We start from the raw sequence: 16369 nt of genomic DNA on the forward strand, positions 1-16369 counted from the left end.
AAATAAACTTACTTGCAAATAGCATCGATAATAAGAAGACACAAGGAAAACCACAAAAAAGAGAGTCAAGGAAAGGGGTGCTTGAACATTTCGACTGTTCCTGAAGTGGTCTGTTTATTTCATCGTAAGCAAAGCGAAGGAGAGACTACAGCTGGAAAGACGACGCAGGGCAAGTTTGTGTTAAAGAGGAAAACTCCTTACAAGTTCGAACATCCTAGAGACCCGGCCTCAAAATAAGTTACAGTCTTACTACCAGTGCTGACATAAACTGAAAAGTGGATGGAACAAAATAAAATGCAGACAATAGGAGATTTGAAGATCATGCAAATTGGGAGAAATACTCCTTGTGTTGGAATAGCCATAAGATGGAATACATAAGAAGTAGCCTCAGTTATGGTCATTAAATAATGCCAAACTATTGTAAAGAGTAGGATTTTCCTCAATGTCTTTCCCAGGGAACTGGGATGGGAGATTGGGGGCAATTGGCTTCAGAAATTTGAACTCGTTTGTGCCAGTACCTCCCATCAGACACACCTCATACTGGTAGCTCTGGGACAGGGTCCCCGTGCCGCTGACATCCACCAGGTGACCAGGAAAGTGTCCCTCAGGCAAAGAGCAGCCACCCAGAGAGGCCGCCCTGGCCCTCCTGCACAGCCTCACCCCCACGAACAACAGCACAGACAAGAGGAAGAGCGAAGATACAGATGCCAAGGCGATGACCAGATACAGCGTGAGTGCATCCTCATCCTGGACAGAGTTGCTTGCCACCTCAGGCAGAAGCAGGTAGGGCTGAGAGAAGCCATCCACCAGCAGCACATGCAGAGTGACACTGGCAGACCTGGGAGGGTCGCCATTGTCCTTGACCAGCAGCAGCAGCCTGTGCTTGGGAGCATCGCGCTCACTCAGCAGCCTGGAGGTGCGCACCTCGCCATTGTGAGCCCACACGCTGAACAGCCCTGGCTCAGTGGCCTTGAGCAGCTGGAACGACAGCCAGGAGTTCTGGCCAGAGTCGCGGTCCACTGCCACCACCTTGGTGACCAGGTATCCTGGCTCCGCCGCCCTGGGCAGCAGCTCTGTGCAGGGCACAGATGCATTCTGCAGCGGGTAGAGCACGAAGGGCGCATTGTCGTTGGCGTCCAGCACGAGCACACGCACCAGCGCTTGACTGCTGAGAGCGGGCGAGCCTTGGTCTGTGGCGCCCACGCGGAACTCGAAAGTCTGCAGAGCCTCATAGTCCAGAGCCCTGAGCGCGAACAGCTGCCCGTTGTCCGCATTGATGGAGATGAGCGAGTCCAGGGCCAGCTGCGGGTCGTGGGCGGGCAGCAGCGAGTAGGTGATGCGGGCATTGGAGCCTGAGTCTGAGTCTGTGGCGCTGATGGTGCCTATGTGCAGGGCGGGGTTGTTGTTTTCCTGGACAAACAGGGTGTAGAAGGTTTGTGTGAAGGCGGGGGCGTTGTCGTTGACGTCAGACACCTGCACTGTTATGGTGTGCTGGGTTGTGAGCCTGGGTGTGCCCAGGTCGGTGACTGTGATGGTGATGTACTCAGCTCTGTTCTCTCTGTCCAGTGCTCCCTCCGTTTCTAAGTGATAATAATTTTCAATTGAAGACTTTAGCACAAACGGGAGGTCCTCCGGAATAGAACAAACCATCCTGCTGTTTTCTCCCGAATCCTTGTCTTTGATACTAAAAACCATAACTAAAGTATCCAGTGTATTTTCTGGGATTGGACTGATAAATGATGACACAGAAATTTCAGGATAATTGTCATTCACATCCATCACCTGAATTCTTACTGTACATTTCCCAAAAAGTCCTCCCCGATCTGTAGCTTTAACAATTATTGAGTAGGATTCAGTTGTTTCAAAGTCCAAATATCCTATTAAACGTATTTCTCCAGAGTTTTTATTAATTGAAAACGTTTTTCTAGTATCCTCTGATGCATGGATAAAGGTATATGATAATTCACCATTAATTCCGGAGTCTAGATCCCATGCCGATGCAGTGATAACCAGTGAGCCAAGGATACTATTCTCTGGAATCTTCACTTCATAGAACATGTGCTCAAACTCGGGGGGGTTGTCATTAGTATCTATGACTTCCACCTGAACCAAGGCAGTCCCAGACCTGGGTGGAGTCCCACCATCCAAGGCAGTGAGGATGAGACTGAGCTCCGGCTGCTCCTCGTAATCCAGTGCCTTGTCCAAAACTAACTCTGGGTATTTCCTGCCATCAGGATTAACTCTGGTTGTAATGTGAAAATGGGAGTTCTGACTTATCACATAATTTTTCACAGCATTGGTTCCTACATCTAAATCTGTCGCACTTTCTAGGAAGAACACAGCACCAACAGGGCTATTTTCTGGGATTTCTAGAACCATTTTGTTTTCCAAGAATATGGGGGAGTTGTCATTGATATCCCTGACCTGAAGCTCAACTTGCAAAATCTGTAAGGGGTTTTTCATTAACACCTGGAAATGCAGCAGGCAGGGCTCGGTGGAGCCACACATCTCCTCCCTGTCTAGAGGCTCGCTTAGGAGCAGATCTCCTGTATTTATGTTCAATTGCAAAGGCAGTTTGCTATCTTTAGAGACCACTTGAGCCCCCCGTGAAGACAGTTCACCCACCTCGAGCCCCAGGTCCTTTACCAGATTGCCTACCAAGGCCCCACTCAGCATCTCCTCCACCATGTCAAGTCTCCCAGGCTCAGCGTGTGCTGGAGCCATTCCCAGCAAAACAAAGAGAAGCAGGACTTGCCTTGTCTGCAGACAGCTTGCCCCTGGGTTCTCCATTGCTCCTTTCCCGCAGGCTTCTGAATGAACCCTTTCTGCTCTACCACGCAGTTCTGTAAAACGTGTCCCTTGATTTGTCCACGGAATCCTCAGAATCCGAAGGATAAACGGTTTCTTGGCGGCACCTCCATGACTTGTGATTTCTTCCTAGTTTCCCGTTCTCACCGGGGCTGGGTGTCCGCAGGATTTAATGTGATTTCTTTTCCGTAGCGTTATCCTGCAGCGCCACCATGTGTCTTCTCCGGTTTTCACAGTTCCATGAGTGCTGCTTAATTTCCATTTACATCGACTGGCCCCAGAAACAAATGTTTATTGTTTATGTGGTTACTAGTATAGTTTTCATCGGCGTTCTCTATAGCTCACGCTGATGTCAGTATTTGTTTTTAAAACATTTGTTAAGTGTCTCAGGAATATAATATTGTTAGGTTTAGCACATCCCTTCCTACTGGGCCTTGATTAGTTGGAAAGGGAAGGATAAAGTGTCCTTGGAGAGTTTCAGAGGTTCTGGTAGGATTATGAAACTGGGTTAGCCAGGAGATGGTACACATTAAGGAGCATGTTATAAAAATTCATAGTACTGTTCCAGTTTCTTGCAAGGAACAAAAATTCAGTAAGTGGCACGCAGATACCGATGTCAGCTGTTTTGTGTGAAGCACACTCTTACTTCTAATGCTGATCTCAGGTGCCCAGAGTATTCTCCCAACAATGAACAGCAGCTCATGGAGAAAAGAGGGAGAGAGAGATTTGCTTTCCTAAAGAGAACAAAAATCTAACCTCTGAAGAAACCAGTTAATGTCATGTCTGGCTAGCGACTCAATATACAGTTACTCAAATATACCATCGTAGGGATGGCTTGTAGTCACAGAGCCTAAAGACCCCAACAAGCATCATGTCTTAAACTTGTGGGTAACCCTAACTGAAGTTCATGATTGCTACTGAAGGAGGAGACTGTTGAGAATTGACACTAGAAGCACATCAATGATGTCCACAATTGAAAGTTCCGAAAGTACCCAGGAATGGATGGAAGAGTCAGAGTTGAAAATGTGTGAATTGAATTTTTAAAAATTTAAGTTCTAGCTATAGTTGAAAAAGAAAAAAACTAGCATAAAAGATAGAAACTGAAAGGTAGGTCTGCTGGTAATATGCAGTTATCCTTCTGCCTTTGAAATACCCCTGAAGCTGGTAGGAAAGTAACAATATTGAGAACTCACAAAATTAAATGCAAAAAGACAACCCAGATGTGTTTAATGACAGAAAGCAGATGGATGAAACTTACTACGACTTTCCAGGAAATGGCAAAAATGCCATCACTGGAGATAGGGCAATTAACATGTTTGTCTCCCAGAACACCATACACATTCTAGAAACTGCAAGATTAAAGTTAATCAAGAGATGAGAATTTATTGTTTGTATTTACAGTAGTGTTGAATTCTCTGTTCTCTGTGTCTACAGAGACAGAAAATAACTCATGGTAGAGAATGGACACTTGATTTGGAGAGATTAGCAAACTTTCTCTAGTTTTTGACACACAAGTAATGCTTAACAAAAGTGTGAAGTTAAACTAAAAGAAAGTAGAATTTCAGAGTTTTAAATAGTGATATTTCGAGTCTCTGCTGTAGCAATGGAGTGTAGAACGCAAGGTCTATCTCAGATACATAATCTCACACCATATCAGAATTCTAACCTGGAAATGGTTAAGCACAAGTAAATTCTTACACTTACTGATGTTGGGGGTCTGACTACATAACACCCGTAGTCCCAATACTCAAGAGGCAGAGTAATGAAGATTTCATATTTGAGGCTACCCTGTACTAATATTTGAGACCCCGCTTCAAGAGTTAAAAAAAGAAAACAGAATAGATTAGGGGACTTAAATGTCCTGTAAAACTATACAATTTTGGTAAATTTCTTCAGCTACCTGACTCACTCTTAATTTTTAAAATGACTAAGTAATGTTAATAGTTCTGTACAAGTATATCTTGGTAATATAGTCAAAGGACAAATTAAAGATAAGAACATGTATTACATTTCCAAGAATGCTGTATAAAAAATTAGAAGAACAAAAAAAGGTTCTAAAAGTGTTTATCTGCCTAAAAGGAAAGCTTACATATAAAGATTAAATGATTAAATGATTGGTGCAAGAAAGTGGAACCAGAGACAAATGTGAAATAGAAAAAGAAACATGCTTAGGATCTTACACAACCAGTTCAGTTGGTCAGATATTTAATCAAAAAGTTTAGAAAATATGGGAGATAAATTACAGCAAAATAAAATGAAATTGTTTGTGAACTGAGAGTCTGAATACTGACAGTACATATCCTTATGAAAAGGTTAACAACGAAGCAGTTCTTACAGACTACTGAGGATAAGTTCCCAATACCTCCATAATGAGTGGGAAAAATATTGAAGAAAATGAGATGCAACTTAGATGGGAATGATCCTTGTGAAAGGCGATTCTACAAAATTAAGAAAAATAAAAGTGCTTTTTAATTCTGGGAGGGGGAGCATTTTTCAAATTATATTTTTATACCCAGTCAAACTATCAATTAAATGAAAAGGTTACTTCACTATGTAAAGTGCCAAAAGTTGCATCTATTTTAATGAAGTTGGGTTCCAACCAAGTAAGAAAGTAAACTCAGAAATGATACTGGATTCTATAAAAGGTGGGCAGTGGGGGGCAAGCATTAAAAGCATGACATAACCTCCACTATTGTTTGTGGCATTAGCTGGAGTCATCCTTGTGGAAAGGGTGCCTGGACTGTCCATCTACTGGAATCAGATTGGTGACTACCATAATTGTCACCAGAGATTCTTTATCCAGTAACTGATGGAAGCAGATACAGAGATCAATAGCCCAGGACTGGGCTGAGCTCCTGGAGTCCTCCTGAAGAAAGGGAGGAGGGATTTTATGAGCCAAGGGGCTCAAAGTCATGCTGGAGGGGCACACAGAGAATGCTGGTCTGAGTTAGTGGGAGAACATGGACTCTGGACCAGCAGTTAGGGAGTCTGCATGGGACAAACCTAGGCCATCCACCTGTGTGTGGCAATTGTGTGGCGTGTTCTGTGTTCTGTTTGTAAGGCTCCTAGCAGTGAGATCAGAACAACCCCCTGGCGATGAGGAACCTGTTCCCATGCTGGGTTACCCCTTTAGGCTTTTATGCAGGGGGAGGAGCTCAGTCCTGCCTCAACTTGAGGTACTATAGGTTCAAGCCCATGTGAGACCTGCCCCTTTCTTAAGGGAACTGGAGAGGGAGTGGATGGGGAGGAGGTATATAGCAGTTGGTGGGTAGGGGATGGGAAGATAGGAGGGAAGGGAAACTGTGGTTGGCAGGTAAAATAAATAAAAGTTAATCAAATAAAAATAATAATAAGCATGACACCCATAAGATAAACAGTCTAAATGAAGGAGCTATGAATGAAAGATCTGTAGGAAATAAACACAAATATTATATTTGAATATTTGAAGGCAAAAAACCCTTAATATTTCAAGAGGACTCTGATGTGAAAAATTAGTAGGAAGAATGGAGGGTACATCTTATGGTAACTCACTACTTTATTCACTCACTCAGCCTGGATAGAGAGGTGCAGAAAAATCACTCTCAGTAAACAGATGTTTAGCCGAATCTAAAACAGCAGGCATCAGCTCTGGGAAAGATGCTTTCAAGAGAGGCAATGTAATAATACTGCACTACTAAGTCTGCATGCATAAGAGACCTAGCTAGGTGGACATTAATACTAGCTTCATTTCAGGGATAGTACTCATCTACGAGGCCTTGGAACCTATAGAAACAAAACTGACAACATTTTCTGACAATATTATCAGGAAACTAGGAGAAGGGAAATTCGCAACTTTTGTATGTGTGTCTACTAATGGGAAATAAGGACTGTAAATCCTTTTGCAGTAAATGGGTAACACAGAAAATTTGATTATCAAGATAAAGGGGTCTAAACATCATCTGGAAGTATATCAAATTTGAAGAACAGCTGTATAGAAAGGGACTGGAGATAAAAAATTATTTTCTCTATAACCTTTAATTTATCTCAATTTCTAAATTTCCAGTTCTTTAAGTTCCAATATAAAATGAAAAGTATCATTCCAACAGTCCATAAATATTGTCACACAAAATTTTTAATGTGTTCAAATTTAGGTTGATATTCGTGCAGACTATTACATTGTATTTGCATTATATGACACATTCTGTTTTATATGTCTAAGAATGAGGAAGGGGAGAAAGAAAGCTAACGAAACAATTTTGATGAGAAAGCAGAGAGGGAGACTTGCAGGGAAAAGGAGGGGACCAGGGGAGCAGCAGAGGTTAGGAATGAATGGCACCTGCGTTTGTCGAAGTCATGCTGAATCCTGCTGATTAGTGTGCTAACACAGAATTATCAGGATACTCAGAATCGTACACAATAGGAAGGGACTTGTAAGGGAGTAGAGGGAAGTAATAGGAGTTGCAGGGAGATGGAGCAGGCTACAAGAAACGAAATGCACAACATAAACACATGAAGTTGGCACAAAGTCAAAGAGAGTTAAAATGCTATACTTTTAAAAGTTACTGGCTAGAGACAGAGCTCAATGATATAGCACTTGCTTAGCATGCAAAAGGCTTGGGGTTGACAATTAGCAACAAAAGAAAACCAGACAAAACCCTCAAATATCAATTTTCCATAATGAGAAATGACAACAAATTATTGTGCGCTACGAAAGAATCAAAACCTCAGATTTAAAGTGGTATATACTCTACTAAATATCACTAATGGAAAAACATTTTTATATATAACCCGTTTAAAAGTTAAAAATGAAGATGTGCTGTGTTGGGCCGAAACTACTGCACAACTAAACTAGAACCCATACGGCTGTGTCATACGTTAAATGGAATGAAACATTACTCAAAATTGAAACCTTCACAATTAATCTGGGAACCATGAGCATGAACATCAGGATAAATTGGTTTCAAGAACTTGAAATCACCGGTATCAGTAGAGCCACCCATCAGACACACCTCATACTGGTAGCTCTGGGGCAGGGTCCCCGCCCCGCTGACATCCACCAGATGACCAGGAAAGTGTCCCTCAGGCAAAGAGCAGCCACCCAGAGAAGCCGCCCTGGCCCTCCTGCACAGCCTCACCCCCACGAACAGCAGCATAGACAAGAGGAAGAGCGAAGACACAGATGCCAAGGCGATGACCAGGTACAGTGTGAGCACATCCTCATCGGGGACAGAGTCACGCGCCACCTCGGGCAGAGGCAGGTAGGGCTGAGAGAAGCCATCCACCAGCAGCACATGCAGAGTGACACTGGCAGACCTGGGAGGGTCGCCATTGTCCTTGACCAGCAGCAGCAGCCTGTGCTTGGGAGCATCGCGCTCACTCAGCAGCCTGGAGGTGCGCACCTCGCCATTGTGAGCCCACACGCTGAACAGCCCTGGCTCAGTGGCCTTGAGCAGCTGGAACGACAGCCAGGAATTCTGGCCAGAGTCGCGGTCCACAGCCACCACCTTGGTGACCAGGTATCCTGGCTCCGCTGCCCTGGGCAGCAGCTCTGTGCAGGGCACAGATGCATTCTGCAGCGGGTAGAGCACGAAGGGCGCATTGTCGTTGGCATCCAGCACAAGCACGCGCACCAGAGCCTGGCTGCTGAGCGCAGGCGAGCCTTGGTCTGTGGCGCCCACGCGGAACTCGAAGGTCTGCAGGGCCTCATAGTCCAGAGCCCTGAGCGCGAACAGTTGCCCGTTGTTGGCATTGATGGAGATGAGCGAGTCCAGGGCCAGCTGCGAGTCGTGGGCAGGCAGCAGCGAGTAGGTGATGCGGGCATTGGAGCCTGAGTCTGAGTCTGTGGCGCTGATGGTGCCTATGTGCAGGGCGGGGCTGTTGTTCTCCTGGACAAACAGGGTGTAGGAGGTTTGTGTGAAGGCGGGGGCGTTGTCGTTGACGTCAGACACCTGCACTGTTATGGTGTGCTGGGTTGTGAGCCTGGGTGTGCCCAGGTCGGTGACTGTGATGGTGATGTTGTACTCAGCTCTGCTCTCTCTGTCCAGAGCTCTTTCTGTCATCAGGATGTAAAAATTATCTACAGAGGGTTTTAGACTGAACGACAGATTTTCTTGAATGTAGCAAACGGTCTCTCCATTTTCTCCAGAGTCTCTGTCATTAATCCTAAAAACTGACAGCACAGTTTCGGGAGCGTTCTCAACAACTTCGTTGACAAGTGATGATATGATCACTTCAGGGGGATTGTCATTGATGTCTAAAACATGAACTAAAACCGTACATCTAGTAGAAAGGCCCCCACCATCGACTGCCTGTATATTTAGCTTATAGGACTTTACCATCTCATAATCAAGCAAGGCTTTGAGCATGATTTCTCCAGAGAAAGGATTGATTTGAAAAGTTGCTCGAATATCTTCGGAAGCATCAAAAAATGAATAGGAAACTTCTGCATTGACTCCCGAGTCTACATCTTCTGCAGAGACCTTAACAAGTGGAAGTCCTACTGGGCTATTTTCTGCAGTCTGTGTTTGATAAAGTTCCTGGGGAAACCTTGGGGCATTATCATTGATGTCCATGACCAGAATGTGTATAGTGGCTGTTCCGGACCTGGGTGGCGACCCTCCATCAAATGCTGTGAGTGTTAACCTGAGCTCCTGCTCCTCCTCCCAGTCTAGAGGTTTATCTAGCACCAGCTCTGAAAATATCACCCCTTCATCATTGCTCTGAACTGCAATATGAAAAACAGAGTTGGGGCTGATGGTATAGTTTTGGATGCCATTACGTCCTCCATCTGAGTCTAGTGCTCTTTCTAAGCGAAATGCTGCTCCTACAGCTGTGTTTTCTGGTATTTTTAAAATCATCTCTTTGTCTTGGAATGAGGGTGAGTGGTCATTTATATCCACAATTCTCAGCTCAGCCCGGTAAATCTGAAAGGGGTAATCCATTAAAATTTGGAAATACAGTATGCAGGGCTCTGTGGGGCCACACATCTCCTCCCGATCCAGTTTCTCATTTGTGAGCAAATTTCCCGTGTGTAAATCCAGGAGCAAATGCTGCTTGTTGCCGTCAGAAACCACCCTAGTTCTCTTTGCAGCCAGGGTTTCCACCGCTAGCTCCAGGTCCTTTGCCAGATTCGCCACAAATGATCCCCTTTCTGTTTCCTCGGTTACTGAGTAAGGTCCAAACTCAGAGCCTGCCAAACATAGACCCCCGATCAGAAAGAGAAATAGCACTCGCCTTTGTCTGGGGAAGCCTGATGTTCTGGCTGCCATTGTTTCTTCTTTCTTCACTTCAGGTCAGCCACCGCTCCCAGCAGTCATAAACCTCAGATGTTCCACTTAACTGGAAATGTCTAGGTTTTTTTCCCCTTCTCGGTCTTGAAGCGCCTTGGCTTTTCTCCCGGTGGTCAGTGTTATCCTTCTTTGGTTGGTGACTTCTGGTGCAGCCTCAGTTAATTTTCCTCGTGTCTCTTTAGCCTGCAGCGCCACCATGTGGCCATGAACAGATTGAAACAGATTGCTTCCCAGTTTTATGTGTTCATATTTCTCTACAGTGGCTATTTTAATTTTTAAGTTTTAATTTTGTTTGTTTCGTGAATATAATGCTGAGATAGAGATACCTTCATACTGATTTTTCACAGCTTCGTGGGAAAGTTAAAATTCTGATAGTTGAATAGAAGGTTTGTAGCGGTAACGTCATTTCACTGCTAGTCCTTTCATCTCTGGCACGGGCTCATGCAAGCAAAGAAAAATTGTGAGCATGTCTTTTGACAAAATATTTCACAATTCTGGAAACTGGAGCACAGGAACACAAGAAATGGACAAAAGAAATGATTTTCACATTTCCCAGAAACCTTAAACAAACCCTGTATCGTATTCCTGAAACAGACGCACTACTCTGCATCCAGAACTGAGCCACCATGCCGTCCCTCCCCGGTGACAAACAATGGCACTCCTGTGACTTATGACTATGTTAATTGTATAAATAGCATGGCTTCCAGCTTTATAAGCCTCTACCTCCCCTTCAATATGTGACCTACTTGGGATGGGAACCATGTCTTGTCTTTGGCAAGTCATTCAGTCACCAATGTTTATTGAGTCAAAGCACACACAAATGAACTACGAGGAGGATGAGAGACAACCAATGTCCATCAGTCCCCACCATCTGAAAATCATGTTACTTCACTTACTTAATACTTTGAAACTCTGTTCCTTTCCTTCAACTTGTGTTTATTTTCTTATAATAGCCACCATCTATACAGCTGAACAAATGCCCCACCTTTGTATAAATGTCCCTCTTAATGAAATCTAATATGACCCAATTACTGTGCATGAAATAACAGACCAATACTATGACTAACACATGTCTTATTGATGTTGAAAGCAAGGATGTGCCAATAAAACATCTTCCTCACAAGGAATTTTATTCAAAGGCCTAGAATGCTCTAATTTTCCCACTATAAACAAACGATATATATTAAACCTTAGGATGTGTACAAGAAAAAAAGGTTAGATAGTGCCTCAGACCCCAACTCCATTGCAGAGAAAAGTCACAACATGTACTTGGTGTTATATATACACTGTTTATTCAACAGAAAGCAACTGGATTGTGAGCCATTGGAAACTCAATGTCTATCTCTAAGGCTTCCATGCAGAATTAAGACGAATTATTAAATGCTCCTATTTGATGCCTTAGAATGCCAAAATTTGCCTCCATGCCCTCAAATTTAGGTACATCCACATAAACTCAATATCTTACAACATGCTTGTTTTCAGATTGAATGGATACTTCTATTACTTATGACAGAAACATATTTCAAATCGAGATATAGAAACGAAGAAAAATAGAACTATAAAATAGTAGCATGGCAGAAGACAACTATTGTATAAAACAAAAACCAGGGACTAATGAACAAGACAGCCAGCATAGAAAAGGAATACAGAAATACCAGGTAGTAAATATGCACATAACATGCAGGGCAATACTTAGGTAATTCCAGAAGTCTAGGAACAGAACATTGACGTGAAGTGTGCAGAGCTAACGAAGTCATCAAAAGCAAAGCGGTGGAAACGTTTTAGCAATCTACTTTAACTGTGTAGATGAAGCCTTTTCATTGCTGGGCTCCTATGAAGAAATTCTAGGCAATGAACAAGAATGAAACCAACACTGTGACATTAAGCATAAACCTGAAAACTGATGAGTAAATGGAAAACTAAACCTTTTTGTTAGTAACAAGTATACAGAATTTAATCAACAAGATGATGTTGGAAAGTAAATATCTATTACGTATCTATCTAATAATGATTAAATCCCAAACTATTCTGGAGGGTAGAATTTTCCACTGTTTCTTTCCCAGAGCACTGGGGCAGGGAGCTGGGGAGAACTGGCTGTAAGAATTTAAAATCGCTGGTCCCAGAAGAATCGCCCATCAGACACACCTCATACTGGTAGCTCTGGGACAGGGTCCCCGCGCCGCTGACATCCACCAGGTGACCAGGAAAGTGTCCCTCAGGCACAGAGCAGCCACCCAGAGAGGCCGCCCGGCCCTGCCTACACAGCCTCACCCCCACGAACAGCAGCATAGACAAGAGGAAGAGCGAAGACACAGACGCCAAGGCGATGACCAGATACAGTGTGAACAAGTCATCCTCCTGTGTTCCTTCGTGCGCCACCTCGGGCAGAGGCAGGTAGGGCTGAGAGAAGCCATCCACCAGCAGCACATGCAGAGTGACACTGGCAGACCTGGGAGGGTCGCCATTGTCCTTGACCAGCAGCAGCAGCCTGTGCTTGGGAGCATCGCGCTCACTCAGCAGCCTGGAGGTGCGCACCTCGCCATTGTGAGCCCACACGCTGAACAGCCCTGGCTCTGTGGCCTTGAGCAGCTGGAATGACAGCCAGGAGTTCTGGCCAGAGTCGCTGTCCACTGCCACCACCTTGGTGACCAGGTATCCTGGCTCCGCCGCCCTGGGCAGCAGCTCTGTGCAGGGCGCAGATGCGTTCTGCAGCGGGTAGAGCACGAAGGGCGCATTGTCATTGGAGTCCAGCACAAGCACGCGCACCAGAGCCTGGCTGCTGAGAGCAGGCGAGCCTTGGTCTGTGGCGCCCACGCGGAGCTCGAAGGTCTGCAGGGCCTCATAGTCCAGCGCCCTGAGCGCGAACAGCTGCCCGTTGTCGGCATTGATGGAGATGAGCGAGTCCAGGGCCAGCTGCGGGGCGTGGGCTGGCAGCAGCGAGTAGGTGATGCGGGCATTGGAGCCCGAGTCTGAGTCTGTGGCGCTGATGGTGCCTATGTGCAGGGCGGGGCTGTTGTTCTCCTGGACAAACAGGGTGTAGGAGGTTTGTGTGAAGGCGGGGGCGTTGTCGTTGACGTCAGACACCTGCACTGTTATGGTGTGCTGGGTTGTGAGCCTGGGTGTGCCCAGGTCGGTGGCTGTGATGGTGATGTTCTACTGTTCTCTTTCTTCCCTATCTAGTGCTATCTTCGTTATTAAAGTGTAAAAGTTCTTTCCTGACAGTTTTAGAAGAAAGGGAAGGTCCTCCTGGATGGAGGAAGTCACCTTCCCATTGTTCCCTGAGTCAGGATCTCTAACACTGAACACAGCAACTACCTCATTCGGGGAGTTTTCTAGAACCTGGCTGCTAAGTGCCGATAGCCTCACTTCTGGGGGGTTGTCGTTCACGTCCCTCACCTGCAGGAGCAGAGTGCATTTTCCTGAGAGACCACCTCCATCCGTGGCCTTAATGTCCACTTCATAAAAGGGAGTTGTTTCAAAATCTACCTCTTTTCGTAGCCGAATTTCCCCTGTTACTGGATTCACTTTTAATGTCTTGCTGATATCTTTCGAAGGCTGAGAGAGTGCGTACAATACCTTCCCATAATCCCCGCTGTCTAAGTCATTGGCTGAGACTGTGATTACCAGGGACCCCGCTGGGAGATTCTCCAGAATTTGCACTTGGTAGGTTGGCTGCTGAAACTCGGGTGCATTATCGTTGGTGTCCACTACTTCAATGAGAACCCGTGCCATCCCAGACCGGGGAGGAGAGCCACCATCCCAGGCTGTGAGGGTTAACCTTAGCTCAGGCTCCTTCTCCCGATCCAGCTCTCCCTCCAGCACCAGCTCCGGGTACTTCCTGCCATCACTGCGATTGCGGGTTACAACCAGGAAATGAGAGTTTGAGCTGACTTTATAGCTCTGAATATTGTTAATTTCCAAGTCTGAGTCCAGAGCATTATTTAAAGGGAATGTACTTCCCAGAGGACTGTTTTCTGGTATTCTCAGTATCATTTCTTTTTCATTGAACACTGGAGAATGGTCATTTATGTCCTCCACCCTCAATTCAGCCTGAAATACCTCTAAAGGGTTTTCCATTAACACTTGGAAGTGAAGAACACAAGGCTCGACAGAGCCACACAGCTCCTCTCGATCTAGTTTCTCATTTATGAGCAAATCTCCGGATTGAACATTGAGCTGCAAATTTTCTTTCTTTTCCTGGGAAATGATCCGAGCCCTGCGGGTAGATATCCCTGCCAGCTCCACTCCCAGATCTTTCCCAAGATTTGCCACAAAGGAGCCCCTCTCCATTTCTTCCTTTATGGAATAGGGACCTAGCTCCGTGCCTGCCTCAGACACACTCAGCAAAACAAAGAAAACTAGGACTTGCCTTTGTCTCGGTTTCTGCATCCATGCAGTCTCCATGGCTCTTTCCTCGTTCCTATTTGCTTTGCGGTAGCTTCTCCTGTGCCCAGGATGCTGATAGCACTGTCCCACAGACCAGAACGTCAGAATCGAGCCTCTAGATAGGATATTTAAGGTCTTACACTCTCCTTTGCTTTGGCTGAAGAGAGCACATTTTTTTTTTTTTTTTGCTTGTAGGTGGTGAGAAACTGGCACTGAGAGGAGATTGCAGAAGCATTACCTATGCTTTGTCTCTTTAACCTGCAGCGCCACCACGTGGTCTCACTGGGACTTGCATGTTCAGATTTAACAAGAAAAATTCTGCAAGGCATGTGGACTAAGTGATATAATGTGAATCATTAACTTTTTTCATGTTGTTTTTGTGTGTATAAATAAAACGCTGAGGTACTGTATGAAACTAAGTACAAAAGTAAATTTTCACTCATGGTATTGAGTATGTAATGACGCTGATGTGCCAACAACGGCTGAATAAGATAGTATAGCCAACATTTGCATTGAGGGGTAAAGTCTCAAATACAGCATGGGCAATGTTTCACATGCACATATTTCTCACCACACACACTACACAGCTACAAATTAGGGGACAATGCAAAATCTCAACCAGTAAATTCTACAGGAGGTAGACATGCTTCATTAAGGAATGAATGGGTTCCTTTTTCTCCCCAGCATCCAAGGGAAAGAATTTTAAGTCTTCCCAACGTTCAACTGCCAGAAAATTATTTCATAAATATCCATGTGAGGACCTGGATTGATTTTTACATTTGGCATAAATAGTGCCTGTGTTTTTTAATATACGGCTTTGGGATATAACATACACTTAAATGCATCCATTTAAAGTATAAAGCTTAGAGCCTTTTAATATATACACAAAGTGGTGCACCCACCATCAAGTTCAGGTTTGCAGCCAAAGAAGAGCCTCACATCCCTTAACTATCATCTTATTTCTTTATTTCTCCTATGTAGTGCCCAGAGGAACCGTTAGTCTCTTTTTGGCATCTACAGAGTTCTCTATCGTAGACTTACACATGAATGGAATGACAGGATGTGTGGTCTTCTGAGGTCAACTCTCCTGCCTTGGCCTGACTTTCAAGGTTCATCCAAATTCTAGCATGTTCCAGAATTGCATTAATTTTTCTGGCTATAGCAAGCTCATGTTTATTTGAACATCTGGAATGTTTCTACCCATTTGCTGCTCTGAGCAATGTTGCTATGAAGAGTTATATATGTACACACACACACACACACACAACACACACAACACACAACACTTGGTTTTCTGAGACAGGGTTTCTCTGCATAGCTTTAGCTATCCCGGGACTTGCCTCAAACTTTCAGATCCATCTGCCTCAGACTCCCTAAAAGTGAGCACCACCTCCATCCAACTCAAGCACATATTTCATGTTGACATACATTATTTTTATCTAGCAGCTGAATTGCTTACCATGTGATAGCTCTATGTTTACCCATTTGAAAAACTTACAGGCTGGTTTAAAAAAAAACGGCCGCAGCAATTTACATTACATCAACTGTGTGTCAGGGTTTCAGAATTATGACATCCTCCCAACACTGATCTGACTCTTTGGTCCTCAACATCCTAGTAGGTCCAGATGTCTTGTTGTGATGTTGGTTTGATGAGCGATGTTGTACAGCTCTTCAGGTGCATTTTAGCCATTGGTATATTCTCTTCAGAAAATATCTATTCTGGTCTTTGCTTATTTTTAATTGAATTGTTAGTCTTTTAATAATTGAGCTGTGAGAGTTTAAAAATAAGATTTAAATTTAGTCTACTAAATTCTATTTAAATTAAAAAAGAGTTTAAATTCTGTATTGAAACCCTGGATTATCTTTGTACTCTTTCGTTTAGATTTTCTGTTTCTATAGTTTGAGTT

At 44.4% G+C, this 16369-nt stretch overlaps 2 protein-coding genes across 4 annotated transcripts; both read right to left on the reverse strand.

Moving 5' to 3' along the window:
- Positions 1 to 92: 92 nt before the first annotated feature.
- Positions 93 to 11220, reverse strand: LOC101835308 (protocadherin beta-18). 3 transcript variants are annotated; one of them, XM_040741923.1, is made up of 2 exons: positions 9891 to 11220; positions 93 to 2625 (listed from the first exon to the last, which is right to left on the reverse strand). In XM_040741923.1, the coding sequence occupies exons 1-2, from the start codon at positions 10053 to 10055 to the stop codon at positions 388 to 390; spliced, it is 2403 nt and encodes an 800-aa protein (XP_040597857.1). In that variant the 5' UTR covers positions 10056 to 11220; the 3' UTR covers positions 93 to 387. The 3 variants fall into 3 exon arrangements, with proteins under 3 accessions (XP_040597857.1, XP_040597858.1, XP_040597856.1); XM_040741924.1 differs by having other exon boundaries at positions 93 to 2268; positions 9528 to 11220; XM_040741922.1 differs by lacking the exon at positions 93 to 2625 and having other exon boundaries at positions 4166 to 11220.
- A 125-nt stretch (positions 11221 to 11345) lies between these two features.
- Positions 11346 to 14728, reverse strand: LOC101835836 (protocadherin beta-16). The gene is given in 1 exon segment (XM_005139229.4): positions 11346 to 14728. A coding segment is annotated over 1 exon segment (2403 nt). The 5' UTR covers positions 14481 to 14728; the 3' UTR covers positions 11346 to 12077.
- Positions 14729 to 16369: the final 1641 nt, after the last annotated feature.

The sequence above is a fragment of the Mesocricetus auratus genome, unplaced genomic scaffold (genome assembly GCF_017639785.1).
Source record: "Mesocricetus auratus isolate SY011 unplaced genomic scaffold, BCM_Maur_2.0 Super-Scaffold_6730, whole genome shotgun sequence".
NCBI classification, from domain to species: Eukaryota; Metazoa; Chordata; class Mammalia; order Rodentia; family Cricetidae; genus Mesocricetus; species Mesocricetus auratus.

Bases quoted from the DNA above. Each gene is read 5' to 3' on its own strand.
- LOC101835308 (XM_040741924.1), bottom strand. From the start codon at position 10,055: ATGGCAGCCAGAACATCAGGCTTCCCCAGACAAAGGCGAGTGCTATTT. The intron at 2,269-9,527 runs GTTTTTCATATT...GTGATAAGTCAG, and splicing joins ATACCATCAGCCCCAACTCT to AACTCCCATTTTCACATTAC.